Source organism: Rhinolophus sinicus, chromosome 2 (genome assembly GCF_057876585.1).
Source record: "Rhinolophus sinicus isolate RSI-liver-muscle chromosome 2, RSI-T2T, whole genome shotgun sequence".
NCBI lineage: Eukaryota > Metazoa > Chordata > Mammalia > Chiroptera > Rhinolophidae > Rhinolophus > Rhinolophus sinicus.
In genome coordinates, this window is record NC_142502.1 from 117,003,195 (window position 1) to 117,021,921 (window position 18,727).

The window sequence follows — 18,727 nt, forward strand, 5'->3', positions numbered from 1 at the left end:
ACATGCACATTTTAAAGGGCATGTAATGAAAACCCAAGGGTAAGGCTGGCACGTCCTTCACTGTGGCAGGTCGGTAAATACTCAAAATAAACTGAGGCTTGCAAGACATGTCTCATTCTGTTTTTAATTGCATATTTGTTCAAAAGCGCATGAAGGAAGCACTGGCTGGGTGCTTGCAGCCACCGGTACCCCTAATTCGGTTAACAGTTCCACAAGGGAGGAAACCCACCAGGGCCCCTTCTTTCCTTATTTGGTAAGAGCTCACTCAGTGCACAATGCATGCGATGCTATGTGCTGAAGTCTGCTGGCTACAAAGCACAAGGAAAGGTTTTCAGGTGAAGTGGTTTCCAGAAAATAAGCAGATGTGGCCACATCTGTCCTTAAACACTGCAGGAAGCAGGAGAGGTAGTTTGGGAAAAGCACCTGCAACAGACTCCTGGGCTTTGTCAAGGCGACACTGTCAAGGTGCTAAGGTGGCTCTCATGTCAGTTGCCATCGACAGATTAGAGCATCTCGAATGCTGGGCAGTCTACACTGGACACCTCTCATTTGAAACGAGACTGAATGAAACCATTCAGAAGACAGCGGCTAAAAGGGTAAGAGGGCTCGGGCATGACATGAACTCTGGTGGAAACAGGTGGAGAGGAGATGACCCGGGGGCACGACCTTGCCCTGGGAGGCCTTGGAAAGCTATGGCACAGCAGCAGCATCGGACCCGCTCTCAATGGCCCCGTACGCAGACAAGTAAGGCCAGCAAGTGGGCATCCGGACAGTGAGACTTTAGTCCTAAACATCGGGAAAAACTGTCTGTCACCCAGACCTGGCCAAGGACAGAGTGAATGGCCCTGAGGAGAAGCAAGTTCACCAGCACTGCGTGTGTTTAAGGCAGGGTACGAGAAGCTCACCAGCCTTCCCACGGGAGATGCTGGGAGTGCAACACGAGGGTGGTCTGTGCGGCTGGATCACTGATGTGATCAGTACCTGGGAGACTTTCTCTTTCTTTTGAATATATCTCAATTTATTAAAAATATCAAGTTTTTAATCTTTGATGTATACAAACTAATAATTAGAAATTAGTTTAAATGCAGCAATGAAATGCAAGTACTTCCAGATTTAATAGTAATAATGAGCACATACAAAAAATGCTTTCTCTTATGACAGTCTATTAAAAAAACACAAAAACTTTGGCTATTAGGATAAACCCTCCGGTAATTCTGTAAACATAAAATTCTTACTACTGATTTTTGAACTATGTGGAACATTTGCTTGAGAAACAAATCTTTTCAGGGACCCAAAGAGGTAGACAAGATACTAAAGAGCGAAAGCAGAGACAACAGATGGCAGAAGCCTAGTGGCTTAGTCCTTAAATACACTTATGCTAGTTTTACTAGCTCTCCCCTTTCTGGGGTGAGGATAAGCAGCAATCAAAACAAATCAATAAAACTACAGGTGATCCTTGAACACCACCAGTTTTTTCTTTTTACTTTTCCAACTCAACTTTTTTTTTTTTCCAATTCTGGTTGACAGTACTATTTTATATTAGTTTCAGGTGTACAGCATAGTGGTTACACATTTATATAATTTATGAAGTGATCCCCCTGACTAGTCTAATATCCACCTGGCACTATACGTAGTTATTACCATTTATTGATTATATTCCCTATGCTGTACTTTACATCCCCATGATTATTTTGTAATTATTAGTTTGTACTTCTTAATCCCTTCACCTTTTTCATCCTGTTCCCCATCCCCCATGCCCCCATCTATCACCCCAACAAATACAGTATCCATCTGACATCATACAGTTATGACAATACTATTGACTAAATTCCTTATGCTATATACCCTACAGTCCCATAACTATTACTACTTTGCAACAACCAATTTGTACTTCTTAATCCCTTCCCCTTTTTTCACCCACACCCCTACCCCCATCCCATCTGGCAACCATCAATTTGTTTTCTGTATCTATGAGTCTGTTTCTGTTTTGTTTATTTTGTTCTTTAAATTACACATATAAGTGAGATCATATGGTATTTGTCTCTCTCTGTCTGACTTATTTCACTTAGTATAATACCCTCTAGGTCCATCCACGTTGTCAGAAATGGTAAGATTTCATTTTTTTATGGCTGAGTGGAAAACTTTCTTAACTACCTCCATCTTCTCAAATCTCATTTAATCAAGTCTTTAAAAAAGTGTCTATACATTAAATGATGGAGAAAGGAGTACACACAGAAAAATGTCCATCTACTAAAGGCTTTACAAGTTTTTAGACCTGGACCCTTCAGGTGGACAGATTTGGTTTAGTGCTTATTACGTTGTTCATTACGTCTTACAGACATTTTACTTCTTTATAATCTCTTGCTTTGTTTTATTTTCTGTTTGTTTTTTCTCTAGTATTCAGAAAGCAACAAACATACACGCTCTACTGATGTGTGCTGATAGCAAATAAAGCAAAGCCTGGAGCTTTCTCTCCAGAGCCTGTGACCTACTCTGGAGGGAGTGGCAGGAGAGGACGCACTTACCAGGTTGACCGGGCTGCTGACGTTGCTGTTCATGAGAGCCACCAGGCCGTTCACCAGGTCACTAGGAAAGAAGAGAGGCCAGCTAAGGTGCCGCCTGCGCGCCTTAGACACGCGCATCAGACATGCGGCACCTCCCGGAAGGAAACCAAAACCCAAATGGAAAACTGGATGTCAAAATAAAATCCTGCAAATAAGAGGGTGTTGAGAATGCTTAAGTATTCATGGATGAAATGACATGACATCTGGGACTGGCTTTCAGTAGGTGGGGTGTACATGGCTGAACAGGATGGAGCTGAGTGACGGGACTGAGAGCTCTACTTTTGTAAATTTCTGAAATCCTTTAACAATTAGAAAATAAAAATACATTCAAATAGGCACACACGCTAATTTTCTGAAATCCTTTACCAATTAAAGTATAAGAATACATTAAAATAGGCACCCCAACCCCCAAAAGATGGAGTTGATACAAGTTTTTGATGAAAGTCCACATGACATGAGAACCTAGATAGTTGGCCCATATGAAAGCAGATGATTAAAAGAAAAAAGATACACTTAAATGGAAGAACTCCCGTATCTAATTCCCATACTGGCAAAGCACAGGTAAAGCCAAACAATACCGAGTGTTGAAATAAACCGGAACTTTGCTCCCTACTCCCTCAACCTTCAATTTGCACCCCCACCCCCACCCCAACACCTTGTATGAAACGGTCAGGGGTTTCGGGATGTTTCAAATGGATCGTGAGTGACTGGGCCATGAAGGTGAAGATAAGTAAGCAAATTTTCGCTTACCAAGGTTTGGTTCTTATTTTCAGAAGCTTTAAAGTGTGGCTCTGTTAAAAAAAAGTTACTTCGTAAAAATGACACCTCACTGCCATAACACAAGCACTTTCTCTAAGTCTATGTTCATCAGCTATACTTCTTAGAAGACTTTTCAAGTTCAGTTCTGGTGATCCAAATGAAGTGTTTTCAAACCTTTCCCTCCTCCTCCTCCATCACTACCCGTTAAAGAGCAGGTTACCGTGGCAAAACTGGCAAAAGGAAACCTCAGGTCCTGCGTTCCTTTTCATTGGAAACATTTTTGGGGGTGGGGTATTTATTAAAGAAACTACTTTCTGGGTTTCTGTTTATAACAAATGGGTATTTTCTATGAACATGCCTCAAGTCTTCTATTCTTACAGATCAAGCACAAATGCAAATAACTGGTGACTTTGGATGACTTCTCTCGTCTAGAAACTGGCAAAAAGTCACTTCATCACTATGGCAGTAACTATTACATCACAGCACATTCTCTTACGACATATGTCTCTGCATATTTGTAAAAAGACATTAAAAGCTGCCATGCAGTAGCATCCACAATCATTTTTAATATTGACACTGGGAGGTGGGTCCATATTAAGCTGGAAGATGACTGGCTCTTATGCAAACTCATTGGGGCTCGGGGGGTGGGTCATGCATCTTGTATGTAAATAAACTGGCAACTTTTAAGGTCAAAATTGCATAGATCACACTCATTTAACCTGAAGCTCTTTAAAAGTGTCATTTTGACAAAGTGACTTTTTAAAAAATATAGCATGCCCTTGTTATGTGGATGAGGACGTAACCTGACCATGAAAATCAAACACAGTCATGCCAGGATGTCAATGCATATGACCTCAACCTCAGGAACCATGAAATGCTGCTTCAAGGCAATCGTACATTTTGAAAACAGATTTAAACAGTCAGGGAGAGCCAGATTCAGATGTTGTGTATTTTTAACTGGAGTAAAAAGATTCTCATTTCTAAAAAATAGCTTATTAAAAGTTGCAAAACTTTGGTACATTAACTCTCTTTAACTCTCAGCTAAGTCCTGAATAACTAAAAGTGGAAGGCAGGAAAGCCCTTTCCTGAGTTTGACGGCGTCATGAAGCCTCATTATCTCAGACTCAACTAACATGAGATGAAGAGATTACCATCGGAGCGGGGGGAGTAAATGACAGCACAGTATCATGAAGAAAGGGCTATCAATAGCACTTCCGAGGAAACAGCTTAAGCCCTGTTCCCAAGTTGTTTGTTGGCGACTGAATCAACAGCCACACCAGTCAGCCTGTGCTGGTTAGAGCAGGCTGGGAAGCGTGGCAATGTTTGTCCTGGGATGATATACAGCAGGTGCATCACTGAACTCTTAAAATATTTTAATTACTCGCCAAAAAAAAAAAAAAAAGTACCTGAGGCTACTTTCAATACATTTTGTATCTGATGCCTTTGAAACAATGAGACCAGAAGGATGGGTCCTGACTTCCCTTTTACCCAGTCTCACTGGTATTTCCCGAGGTGTTACAGCTGGAGAAGCATGGGGAACACTGATGAGGTGGTTCAAGAAAATTCAATGGCACTGGAGATTGCAAGACTCCCTCAAGAAAGCGCAGAGTTGGGAGGGTGGGCAAAGGAGGGTGGGGTGAAAACGTATTATTATGGAAAGATGGTACTCAATACACAGAAGTCCAATTAATATGGTCGCAACACAGAAATGTGCCCTGACAGTTTTCTCTGAGCACATGGTGTCTGGGTTAAGTGCTTTGAAATGAAAACAATCCTGAATGAGGGGCAGCTGCCATTTCCTGGTTAAATCCCTTAGAATATCTGGAAAACAAAGTGGGCCCATTATATTACACTCCCAAGATTTCTGTCCCTCTAGGCAAGACACTGATGGGTGGGGAGAAAAAAATACTGACTGTTATAAACGTTTATTCAGAGTTTTCTTTTGGACTAAATGTGAAAATTCACATACAACACTTTTGGAAAAAACCTACAGTAGTTGTTTTAAGTATTTTTTTTTTTTAACTAACAGTTCCATTTCTTAAAGAGACTTCTACCCTGAACCCTCACGTAATCAGACAAATGTCTGTGTCATTGCTCTGGCTGAGGTGGGATGGGCGGCTGCCCAGACCTGCACCCCTACTGCTACCACTTCACCCTACAGCACCCCTGGGTGGCCTCGGGACACCAGGAATAGCGTTTTCTGACTGATACGCATTACAGGGTATTTGCACTGAAAACTGAAAATATATGGTGTCAAAATATATCACTGGATTTTACAATGATTTAGGATAGTACAAACATGCAGAATTCACAGCAACTATGTCACATGGGAAAGTATTTTGGTATATATAACATATATGGTAACTCTTTTTTCAGAACCCAAACTACATTTTAAAATTAGTCACCAACAAATTTAATGAACACCAACAAATTTAATAAAATGAACTGACCAACAAAAAACTAGATTTATGAGGATTACCAAGAAGACAATGAAACTTACCATGTAAGACTATTCAGCAAAATTCTTTAATATATTTTTATGTGCATTTAGTTTCAGCACAAAATTTGACAACATTAGGTGAGGACAATCTCATCCACCCCTGAAAGTCATGTTTAAAATGGGTCTGATTTCTGAATCTGTAGGTTTCACGGATGATTAAGGCCAAATCTTGAGTTGGTCTGAACGAAAACCATAGTTACCTCAAAGCTGGGCAAGTTGACCTAGCGAACACTAGGTGGCAGTAAAGGATCAGCACATGAGTCGTAAGTCAGGGACATGACGTAAACTTTCAACTTTAAACAGAGAACCAAATGAGCTTTTCCATCTTAAAATTAAAATGTACTTTTCACCAAGCCACATTGCTAGAGTTGTGAAGACAATTACTGTATACAACAGACACTGCCTGTTCGGTCTGCACCAGCCCTGCTGGAATCACCGAGAAGGCCGGGCTGCCCACAGCAGGCCCAGCTGTCTTACCTGACATACTGGAAGGCCCTGGTCTGCGACCCGGATCCGTACACCTAGGAGGAAACCGACAGTTAGATCTCACATTGTGTGCTTCCAGATTATGTCTGAAGGCTAAGAAGGAGGCAGAAATACTTATGCGTGTAAATGTATACGTGTAAAGTTTTTCCTCAAAGGACACTCAGTCAGCTATTAGTCTTACGACGTGTCAGGTTCTGGGACAGGATCTGCATGGCCAGCAGGGTGACAGACCCACACGAACAGTACTCAGTACATTTCACCGGGTTCTCCACTGGGCTGCCCATCAGGACAGCTGTGCACTACGCCAGAGCAGCGCTCAGAAGGTCTGGGAGGAGGCCGGCATCTGGGTATTTTTACAGCTAGTTAGTTCCCTGGGTGATTCTGATGTGCGGCCAAAGTCAAGAAGCACCCAGGAAATTTTGGGTAGAACACAGAGGTGGCGGGGGGAGGGAGGGATCTCATGCTCCATTTGTGTACACTGGACTATTCCGTGTCTCTGCCTCTCGTCTACTTTCCACCTGGCAAAGTGCTACTCGTATCTCAGGGACTAGCTCAGATCTGCCTCCTTGGGACGCACCCCGGGCTCATTCCCAGGAGAATGCACGGCTCTGCCCTTTGCTCGGCGGTCCTCCCCTCACCTTCCATACTCTGCCATTCATGCCAGCTTCCCCCAGCTGAGAGCTCCCTGGGTCAGGAGTAGGCAGGGTGACTCATTTTTGCCCTGCTGCAGCCCAGCAGCCAGTACTCGATGGATGTGTGTTCAACAAGACCCTTGTGAATTCTGCACTTCACTCCACTTAGTCAGAACGAAGACTGGAACAGAAGGCTCTTTGAGGGACTCCCTAACCTCACAGTCACAAAATGAAAGGGCCAGGAGTGTTTGTTTGTTTGCTTGCTGGCCTGTGGTGGGAGGAGGGACTGCCTTCTGGAACAGCCTGATTTCCAAGCTCCATGACAACACTGGTGCCACCTCCCCCGCACCGGACAGCAAAGAAGAACCATCAACAGCTCTGCAGACTATACCAGCCCACTGGGCTCCCTTCCCACAGTCTCAACACCAGGTCAGCGGGTCTGCTCTTGTGTTCGGACAACGTCCATGGCAAGTTCAACAGCTTCAAAAGCTGCCTGGGCTGGGTCTTCAGTCCACTCAGCCCTGGGAACTGTGACATCCCACCCATGCACTGTCTCCCAGAGCTGAGCCCAGCCAGGAACGTGCACAGGAAGCTCTAAGTCCCCCCCAAATACGCTGCAAGGAATGTGTTCAGGGCACCATGTGGTGGGTGAGCCCAGGACAAGGACAGGCCAAACGGGCAGTCAAGCTTAGGATCTGAAGACTCAAGCCCAACACGTTCTCAACAAAAGAAACAAGAACACTGTGACGAGACAGCTGCAGCATTAGCGCTACAGACCGGAAAGTCCACAAAAGCTCCTAACGCCTGAAATAACCTGTGTCTGTCGTGCCTGCCACACTGCTTCATTCTAAGTGCCTCCCTGCGAGGGCAGTCACAGCCGGGGGCCAGGCTGTCTTCAGGCACACCTCCCTCCCGGCTTCCTCAGGGCTCCTCCCCAGGAGGAACCTCCTACCTGGCAAGGCCCTGCCATCCCAAGCTTGGGAGGCCCGGAGCTCGGCTGCACAGACATCATGGGGTGGGGAGTACTCGGCCTGCTCCCTTGAGGTCCAGTGATAAAAGCCCCAAACAGCACCCCCCGCTGCACACACCCCTTACACCAGGGTCCCACCTGACATCCATGTAGCAAATGGGACCTGGGGGGGAAAGTCCCCATTGGAGGAAAAGGTAATAGGAGGGCCACTGTGCCCAGGCCATGGCAGGAATGCGTGGATCCTGGGGACCGCCAGGGTACACCTCCCCTGGACCTTGCCAATGACGTGGCCTTGAAGATGTGCTCCAGCATGTGCATTAAGCCAAGATGCCACGCGAGCGGTGCTTGGACCTGTCCCCTGCATCCTGATAAAGTCCTGTTGCACTTGAGTTCCTATGGTATATCACACTCTACATCTACATGTTGGTTTATACCAGCCTTCTTGTATCACCACCACGGTATTTTGCAATATGAGGACTTATAATTCACGTGTGTAATAGTCACGCTGTGCGTGCTCAATGTGTGTGGCAGACAGAAGATGCTATGCCATTAACCCTTCCCCAAATCTGCTCTCCCTGCCCTTCGGAAGACACCTGAACCCCTGTACACACCCGTCCCCTACAACATGGCACAGGAGGGCGGAGGCCAGGTCTCGTCCACAGACTTGACACGAAGTCGGGGCACAAGGAATGGCCAGCCATGAATGCCACAGGGACTGGTGCTGAGCGTGAGCACCTGCAGCCCTCTCAGCGCCTTGCTTTCCTCTAAGAGAAGACACTGGGACTTCCAGTAGCTTTGGCTTCATTTCTAAGGAAGCAGGAACGCAAGGGTCCCTATTAAGGCCTGGGTAACTAAGCGCTGTGTGCAGGTCAAAGCAGTCCGGTGACTCAGGAATTCCCATAAGGGAGAGGCAGGTGGGTGGATGGACAGGCAGTTGGGAGCAAGAGGGCGCACCCAGGGTGCATGCACACCCACTGCGAGGCCTCCTGTGCCTAAGATGCCTTCTTGTCTCTCCACGGATGAAGGGCCAAAGTTAGGAATCACTTACAATCCCACGCTGTTGGTACAAGGTGTATATAAGACATTGGCTTTGGACTGGTCTTAGAGAAGCATGGCTTCCCCAGTCTCCCTTTCGTAAAACAGCAAGGCTTTTGAAATGACACACACCCAGGATAAAACCCAACTCTCCCACATCTGGGCTGTCCTGGGAAAATTCATCTCAGTGAAGTCGTTTCTCATCTGCACACTGAATAAAGGACAGCCAGGAGGCACAGCAGAATCAAACCTACCATGAAGGCGTTTACACAAACACCTTGTGTGTACGGGCAGCTGTGTTTCAACTGAACTCTGGACTAAATAAAGTCTCTTCAAAATAAACTTAATAAGCCAGCTCCACCTAAACCATACTCATCTATTTTCTAAACTCTCTGAACTAGAATATAGTATTTTCTGAGTTTCTATATGATTCAACTTGAAACACAGCTTCTGCATATGAATTACAGAACGTAGTGGTACACAGGCACACCTCATTTTATTGTGCTTTGCAGATATTGTGTTTTTTCCTCAAATTGAAGTTTTGTGGCAACCCTGTGTTGAGCAAGTCTATCGGCTCCCTTTTCTAACAGCATTTGTTCACTTGGTGTCTGTCACATTTTGGTAATTCTCGCAATATTTCAGTTTTTCATTATCATTATATTGTTATCGTGATCTGTAATCAGTGATCTTTGATGTTACCATTGTAATTGTTTTGGGGTGGCACGAACAGCGAACTTATCAGATGGTGAACTTAATAAATGTGTGTGTTCTGACGGCTCCACCGACCGGCCATTTCCCCCTGTCTCTCTCCCTGTCCCTGGACCTCCGTAGTCCCTGAGACTATTAAAATTTGGCCAATTAATAACCCGAAAATGGCTCTAAGAGTTCAACAGGAACAATCAGACATCTGTCACTTTAAACCAAAAGCTAGAAATGATTAAGCTCAGTGAGGAAGGCATGTTGAAAGCCAAGATAGGCCAACAGCCATGCCTCTAGCACCAAACAGGCAAGATGTGAACGAAAGGAAAAGTTCTTGAAGGAAATTAAAAGTGTTACCTCAGTGAACACATAAATGACACCATGTTTCTCCGAAAATAAGACCTAGCCGGACCATCAGCTCTAATGCATCACTTTTGTAGCAAAAATTAATATAAGACCCGGCATTATACTATATATTATATTATATTATATAAGAGCTGGTCTTATATTAAAATAAGACCGGGTCTTATATTAATTTTTGCTCCAAAAGACACTTTAGAGCTGATGATCCGGTTAGGTCTTATTTTCGGGGAAACAGGGTAAGAAAGCTAGACAGCCTTATTGCTGATACAGAGAAAGTTGTAGTGGTCTGGATAGAAGATCAAAGCAGCCCAACATTCCCTCAAGCCAAACCCTAATTCAGAAAAAGGCCCTGACTCTCTTTAATTCTATGAAAGCTGAGAGAGGTGAAGAAGCTGCAGAAGGTAAGTGTGAAGCTAGCAGAAATTGGCTTATGAGGTTTAAGGAACGAAGCTGTCTCCATAACATAAAAGTGAAAAGTGAAGTAGCAACTGCTAATGTAGAAGCTGCAGCTAGTCCATGAAGGTGGCTACACTAAACAACAGAGTTTCAGTGTAGATGAAACAGTCTTATATTGGAAGAAGATGCCATTTAGGGTTTTCATAGCTAGAGAGAAGTCAATGCCTGGCTTCAAAACTTCAGAGGACAGGCTGACTCTCGTTAGGAGCTAATGCAGCTGGTCACTTTAATTTGAAGCCAATGCTCGTTTACCATTCAGAAAATATTAGGAACCTTAAGAATTATGCTGAATCTACTGTGCGTGTGCTCTAGCAATGGAACAACAAAGCCTGGATGACAGCGTATCTTTTTACAGCATGGTTTACTGAATATTTTAAGTCCACTGTTGAGACCAACTACTCAGAAAAGAGTCTTTCAAAATATTACTGCTCATTGACAATGCACCTGGTCCCCCAACAGCTCTGATGGAGATGTACAATGAGATTAATGTTGGTTTCATGCCTGTTAACACAGCACCCATTCTGCAGCCCAGGGATCAAGGGGTAATTTTGTCTTTCAACTCTTATTATTTAAGAAATGCATTTCAAAAGGCTATAGCTGCCATAGAGAGTGATTCCTTTGGTGGGTCTGGGCAAAGTGAATTGAAAACCTCCTGGAAACGGTTTACTATTACAAATGCCAGTCATGATTCATGGGAAAAGGCCAAAGTGTCAACATTAACAGGAGAAATTGGAAGAAGTTGATTCCAACCCTCATTGATGGCTTTGAGGGGGTAAAGACTTCAGTGAAGGAAGTAACTGCAAACATGGTAGAAATAGCAAGAGAACCAGAATTAGAAGTGGAGGCTGACAATATGACTGAATTGCTGCAATCTCATGATAAAACTTTAATGGATCGGGAGTTGCGTCTTATGCATGAGCAAAGGCAGTAGTTTCTTGAGATGGAATCTGTACAATGGTGAAGATGCTATCAAGGTTGTTGAAATGACAAAAAAATGGATTTAGAATATTACATAGTTGATAAAGCAGTGGCTGGGTTTGAGAGGACTGACTTCAATTCTGAAAGAAGTTCTACTGTGGATAAAATGCTATCAAATGGCATCACATGCTACAGAGAAATCATTTGTGAAAGGAAGAGTCAACTGATGTGGCAAACTTCACTGCTGTCTTATTTTAAGAAGTTGCCACAGCCACCCAACCTTCAGCGAGCACCACCCTGATCAGTCAGCACCCATCAACACTGAGGTGAGACCTCCCACCCGCAAAAACATTCCGACTTACTGAAGGCTCAGCTGACGGTTAGCATATTTTAGCAGTAAACTATTTTTGAAATCAGATAGGTACATTTTTGGACATAACGCTATTGCACACTTAATAGGCTACAGTAGAGCATAAACATATCTCTTATATGCACTGGGAAACAAAAAAATTCATATGACTTGCGTTATTGTGATATTCGCTTTATTGTGGTGGTTTGGAACTAAACTGTAATATCTCCAAGGTCTGCCTGTACTACCTGAGTTATCCTAACAGGCACCCAATGCAGCAGTGACTCAAGACACTAAGGCATGACCAAAGAATAAAATTTGCTGAGGGATAAGAGAACAAAGGGCTTCAGAAAAAAATCAGCTGGAAGGTAAGCGATTACATTACCCCAGCTTGGAAAAGAGAAGATGAGACATTGAGGTGTCCCCAACTACCACTGAAAAGGTAGTCTTAGAAATGACTTGTTGGCTACATGGCAGAACAGGAGAAAAGATGAGCTCTCCTCCTTATTCTCTCTGCTGAATAAACCAAGTGCTGCCAGAGATGGGCTGGATCCAGAGAATCATGATGTACGACTCCTCCCCCAAGACTTCTCCATAAAAGCATCTGACAAAAGCAACAGATGCTCACTGAACTGGACAGAAGAGGATACAAAGTTAGGACTTCATCAAATCACTGAAGGGAAATAGAATTGTGTGTGACAGAAGAAACAAACACATTCTGAAAGAGCTCCCTGGGGACTCCTGCTCCTGCCACCAGAGGCATCTAGGGAAGACTAAACCCTGGCATGTTTTGGACTAATTGCAGTCTTGGGTGGCACCAGCCAGCCTTCTTCTCTGTCACTGGCACAGAAGCTTGCACAGCATGAAGACAACACATGAGTTATTACCGCTACCCACAATGGGTACATTCTTGGGCTGGGCGGGGGATGTGCTCTCCCACCTGACACTTGGGCCCTGGCTGCTGCCCAGGAGACAATAAATCAAGAATTTCTTTCTTGGAAGGCTTCTACCAGTTTGCTCTGCAAACAAAGCAGCTCTGATTGCATGGTGTAAGGACATTTCTGAGGGCAGTGACTAAAACAGCACCAGGAGTGTCCCTGAAGGTGAGGAATTCTCAACAGAGTAGCTGGACCAAGGTGCCCAGAGCACAAGCACCTGGAGGCCAACGGTGGCAGAGGGGAACAGGGAGTGAGAATGAGCTCCACCTCGTAGGAACACTACAGCGGCGAGCTTCCAGAACAAGTCACTGAGCCCCCGGTGCTCATCACAAAGGAAAGCAGCCACCGTGACCCCAATCAGTAATTCGACCACACTTATCACATGCCACCTGGGTGCCAGGTACTCTTCTGGGAGCAGGGGACACAGCCAAGAGTGAACCCAAGTTCCTGGCATCAAAGAGCTCACATTGTAGAGGGGGTTGGGGGCTGGAAAATTAACATTTCAGTTGGTAATAAGTGCCATGAAAACAATAAAAAGCACAGTTCAGAGGGGCAGAGTAACAGCTGAGTGCCATTATACACAGAATGGTCCAGAAGGCTCCCCAAACGAGAGGACAACTGAACAGGGAGATCACTTGGGAGGTAAGCGTTCTGGGGACAGGCAAGAGCAGACAACCTGGCCATCGCAGCACAAGGAAAGCCATCTGAGTTCCTCTGGCTGCTGGGTTGTGAGCAGTGGACAGGAGAATGAGAGTGATTAGGAGGCCACAGCAGTAAAATGGGAGCAGGCGGCAGCATGGGCCGGGGTGATGGGAGAAGAGGCGGTAAGGGCCCGGGTCTGGGTCTACTCAGGGCGAGGACACTAGGGAGTGCTGGTGTGTGGCGTGGTGGGGAGGACTGAGTGTGACCACAGCGGCACCAAGGCACGGAGCTGGCCATCTTGTGAGTGTGAGGGCGGGAGAGCAGGCTTGGGGTGTCCAGACCTCCAGCTGGGGTCTGGATTCACCCCACCCTGTGTGTTAAGCAAATCTCACCTAGAAAAATGTGTCTTGCCCTGGGGGAGCCACATCATTTTTTCGGTTCTAAACTGACTAAGATTTTTGTTCTGAATTGGTAGTGGTGTAGCAAACACATCCCAATGGAGGTGACCACCATGGAGAATGGGGATTAAGAGCGGAGGCCCAGGGTTTAAACACAGCTGTTGCTGTTTGGCCATGCATGCTTGGGCAATTTAAACTCTCTGCTTCAGTTTACCCAGCCGGAAAATGGGGACAGTAACTATCACCTGTACTCCATAGACCTGTTGTGAGCATTAAATGAGTTAATAGATATAAAGATTAAAGAACAAAAATAGTAACTAACTCTATTGGTAGATAGCAAGAGAGAGAGAAAGGAAGAGATGGAAAGATGGATAGACGAATAGATAGATTCATATGTTTATATAGCTGGGAACTATATAACCTTGGATACTCAGCTGATAAGTAAACCGTCCTATAGGATTTTCAGAGTACCCAGATGCTTATCTAATCTGAAGACCTACCAAACACTGCTTTAAAGGGCCACAGAAGGTCACAGATTGAAGAGCAAAGAAGCGGCGGCAGAAAGCCAGGGAGAGGAATGGGACAGATAGGAAGAAAAAGAAGGGAGAGTAAAGGAGGAGAGCAGGGAAGACTTGGCAAAACCAAAGAAAACCAACCGAAATAATCAGCACACCCCATGGCAGCGCAGGGACAGCGCTCCTCCCTGGGAGGCGAGCGGGGACGATGAGGATGTGTGGAACCAACGGCCCACGCTGACCCCACAGGGGCTGCTGCACACGCAGACCACTGATCCTGCGCCACCAGGTGGCCACGGTGCTCCAGAAGCCCCCTCCCCCTGGGTGGGGACGACGGGCAGACGAGAGCTTCTCAGCACTGCCAAGAAAACCGCCCAAACCGCCTCAGACACATCCACTTCCCGGCCACCTGAGGGCACTGAGTACAGGCACAGCCCGGCTACTGCCAGTGGGCAGGACAACGTCGGGAAAGATCTCCGCACACAGGCCTGCGCCGACGGGCAGACTCTGAGGCCTGGGGGCGTGGACCAGGCCCGCAGCCCACCGCACCAGGACACCTGTGGGCTCGGCACGCACGGTTTCCCGCCTCCCATCAGGCTTCCTGTTCCGCGCTCTACGCATGCGCTTGCTGTCCCCATCGCCGCAGGCAGCGCGGATATACAGACACACAAAGCGGCGACTTCAGGAACGCGGTCCCTGAATCAGGATCCCGTGAGCACGTGCTGGTGGCGGCCAATCTTTTTTGCCACGGAGGCCGACATACCGTGAGCGGCTCGCCCTGGAGCGCCTGCAGGATGAAGTTGCTGACCACCCGGCCGTCGTTCATGTGCATGCGCGGCCCAAACGTGTTGAAGATTCTCGCCACTCGCACTTCCACGCCTTCCTGGAACCGAGAGCAGAGGAAGTGAGAGGCGTCTCGTTGTGCAGCGCGCATGTCCGCTTCCACAGTGCCATGCCTACACACACAGCATGTCAGGACAAGTCCTGCCTTCCGTTCCGATAGGAAATAGCTTTTTGATTGAACTGTGTACAATGTGCTCATTGTAAACACATCTGCAGACTAGAGAGAGTTGTACCAAAGAAAGCAAAACATGTCCCAGGTCTCACCACAAGGCCACCGGCATTAAAACTCTGGTAGTACACTGCAAGATACTTACGTGTTTACATCATTTTTTTCTCCCCAGTAAATAACTATTTTTCCAATTGGGATCATGTTATGCATATTGTTTTATAATTTTTTTCACGTAATACTTTTTGCAAATTTATCACTCAATACAGATTTCAACGTCAGTGAATGTTTAATAGCTGATTTGAAGAAAAAGGAGTGTTCATCTCAGGTAAGGAGGTACATACATATAAACATTCTTAAAGAGCTGCACTGCCTATACCCCAACCTGTTCCACTGAAAAACTGCAGACAATATAGCACCCCATACTGGCTACTAGCTGAATCGCCAGGAAAGGTGTATATGAACATTGTTTAAAACATGTCTCTCTCTGTGTGGTAGGATTACAGACATTCATTTCCCCCCTCTGTGTATTTTTTACTGTTTCTATTTTTATTACAATAAACATGCATTACTTTTATAATCAAGTAAAGCCTATTTCCAAATATGTTATCAGGGAAGTAAGTATATGTTTTAAACTTTAAAAGCCTTCTCTAAACTATCTAATTTATTTCACAGACTGTTTTTTCATGGATACAAACGTTAAATGTTTTACCACAACTCTGAATTAGTGGCCTTTCACAGAGTCCCTGCTTCTAATCTGTTGTATTCAGACTACAAATGCATTTTCTGGGCATCCGAGGCAGGCAGGATGGTGGTATGAGGACCTGGGCTCCTGTGTCACCCAGCTCCGTGGCTTAACCACCCTGCCACTTACCCTGTGTCACAGGAAAACTGGGAGAGGAACAGAGCTTCCCTTACAGGGTGTTATAAAATTAAAGTGATCCCTGAGTAGCCTTCAGCACAGGCCCAGCAGTTACACATTAGTAGTTGCTCCTGTTATCGCTACTAGACAAAACAGTTGCTTTGTATTTCTGCCACCTCAGGTCTGGCACAGCCTGGGACTCTAAGGGGACCCTTAGGTGACGGGGCTTATGGAGCACAGAATTCTGCCCCCAGTATAATGAGTTAAAGGCCATGAGCTGCAGTGTTCCAAGGGCACACATTAGGTCTCCAAGTGGCAGGAGGCACCTGGCCAGCCACCTCTGCCCGCAGCAACCCCATCTGCATCCCTCATGTGCAGTTTCTACATGTGCTGAGACCGGAAATGGTTGGGAATAATGGACCCAGTACACAGGTAACTTCTAGAAACCACAGCACTGTATTTTTGCCAACTCCTCCCAGCAATATATTATAATACTTTCACATGATTTTTCAGATTCTTAGGATTAAGAGTGGAACTGTTAGACTTGGTCCAGGAATTTGAAATCAATCCTTTTTTCTCCTGAACGTAACAGAAATATTTCAAAAAATGGGTGTAGGAGGACAGGAAAGAGGGATAGAGATGTTGATCTCAATAGAAAATAACTCAAACGTATCAATCCACTTGCATTTAATTGTTAAGATGAAGAAAGAATCAGAATTGGATAAATATGGCTTTAGTCTAGGAAGACACTGGAAATACCTCAGCAAATTTATACTTGTCCAGCCTACATGGCTGCCAGGAGGAAGCTCAATGAGGTATGCAAGGGTTGTAGCAAATCCCTTTCATCCTCCTGACCAACCCTTTCCCCAGGAACAACGTTCCAGAACACGCCCTTACTGAAAGCAGAGTTCTACAGACACTAACTGGCCAGCCTGTACACGAGCCTGCTTGTTTTGATTTTCCTATTTAGATTGTCACCTTAAGTGACACAGGACAACGCCTCTGGACAGGTGCAGCCACATAGACAGTCACGATGTTTTTTAAGAACACTAGCTCTCAAGCCTGGTTTACACCAACAAGACTAGTTCCATTGTAAGCCTTAACCTCCCAAATCAAATCAATATAAACCAAGGCTTTCTCGATGGAGACCTGCTCTCCTCTCACGCACTGGCTCCTTCTGGGGAGCATCAGGACACAAAGTTCCCGTTTAGCACGCACTGTCCATCAGTTACCTGACACTCAGCCCCTGGGGCCCTGTGGTAGCTCCGGGCAGGAGGGTAGACAGTCAGCAGGTACCATGTGGCTGCTCAAAGTGGTGGCCCACACCTTGGAGGAGGTATAATCACTCCCCATATCAGGCCTGAGAAAGGGCCAATGACCCAAAGCCTGCTCCCAGGATGAAAACCCAGAAAGTGCCTGCCAGGGCCGCAATGCCTCTTTTAAGGGAGACCCTCCTCTGAAGGACCTGTGAGCAACACTTGCACAAATTGTCGTCTCTTGTTCATCTGCCAGGGACAGAGGCTTTGACAACTACCAGGTGGCGTATCTGGTTCCCCCCTGGCAAAGTACAGGGACACACATACACACACACACACACACACACACACACACACGGGGCCAGGATAGCTGACTCATTCTTAAGCATGGCTGGTTTCACTTTGTGTCTGTGGTTTTGTCCCATGTGGGGAACCATGACTCATTCACTATGCCTCTAAGCATCAAGAAGTTCTGACATTATATCAAGGACCAGCACGACTCCTGCAAGTGAGTCACATCAGCATAAAACCAGTGGAAAGTTCAGAGGCTGGACGATCAAAGTGCCACATGGGCAAGCATATGCAGGTACACATCAGTAAGCGGCATATGGAACACACATGCGCAGAATACACTGGGGGAAGCCTGGGGGTTGGATACCTGGTGGGCTCTCATCGAGGTCCTGTCACTCACTAGCTGCATGTTTTTGGGGAAGTCACTTCAGTTTTCTAAGATTTAATATCCTAATCTTTGGAATGGGGACAATACTATCCATCTGCACCCACCACAGGAATTAAAAGACAATACATGAAACTGCTTTGAAAACAGTCATCATTCCTGTCTATCTCTAAATGATGGCTCTAATCTTGGTATTTGCCCTTGAACTTTGACCTCGTTCCCTGATTACATCAAATCTTGGCCTAATGGTGACCCCATGTAAAGTAGCTCAGAAACATTTCCAATCAGCACCCAGGACCATTTTCATGACTGGGCTCTGGATGTAACAGTGACCAGGCTGCAGGATGATTACAAGCCAGATGGGTAAGCTGGCGTCCCAATGCCTGTCCCCATTTGCTGCAGCCAAGAGGGTGAAGGCCTGGGGAGGCAGCTCTGGACTGACTGGTGAGGGTGATTGGGCAGTACAGGAAGGGGCAGAGCTTCCTCCTGCCCACATATTCCAAGGATAGAAACGTTGCCTGCAGGGATTAAATGGCTCTCCTTCTAAAGTGCTCTTAAAATGTGACCATTCCTTGGAGAGTATTTTCTCAAGCTGTTGAATGCCACGGTACGATTACGATCAGTGTCTTCACTGATGGAAGGTGCCAGGGATGCAACAGAGCAGCACAGCACGGGGAGAGCGGGTGCTGACAGGAGGTGC

General features: G+C 45.8%; 1 protein-coding gene across 2 annotated transcripts in view; it reads right to left on the reverse strand.

Moving 5' to 3' along the window:
- Positions 1-18,727, reverse strand: part of UXS1 (UDP-glucuronate decarboxylase 1) — a 100,590-nt gene that overhangs the window by 7,843 nt on the left and 74,020 nt on the right. For both annotated transcript variants that reach the window (XM_019714002.3, XM_019714001.3), the window contains exons 10-12: positions 14,988-15,107; positions 6,301-6,344; positions 2,526-2,586 (exon numbers count right to left, since the gene is read on the reverse strand). In XM_019714002.3, the coding sequence (XP_019569561.1) occupies positions 2,526-2,586; positions 6,301-6,344; positions 14,988-15,107 (225 nt within the window). The remainder of the gene's footprint in view (positions 1-2,525; positions 2,587-6,300; positions 6,345-14,987; positions 15,108-18,727) is intronic.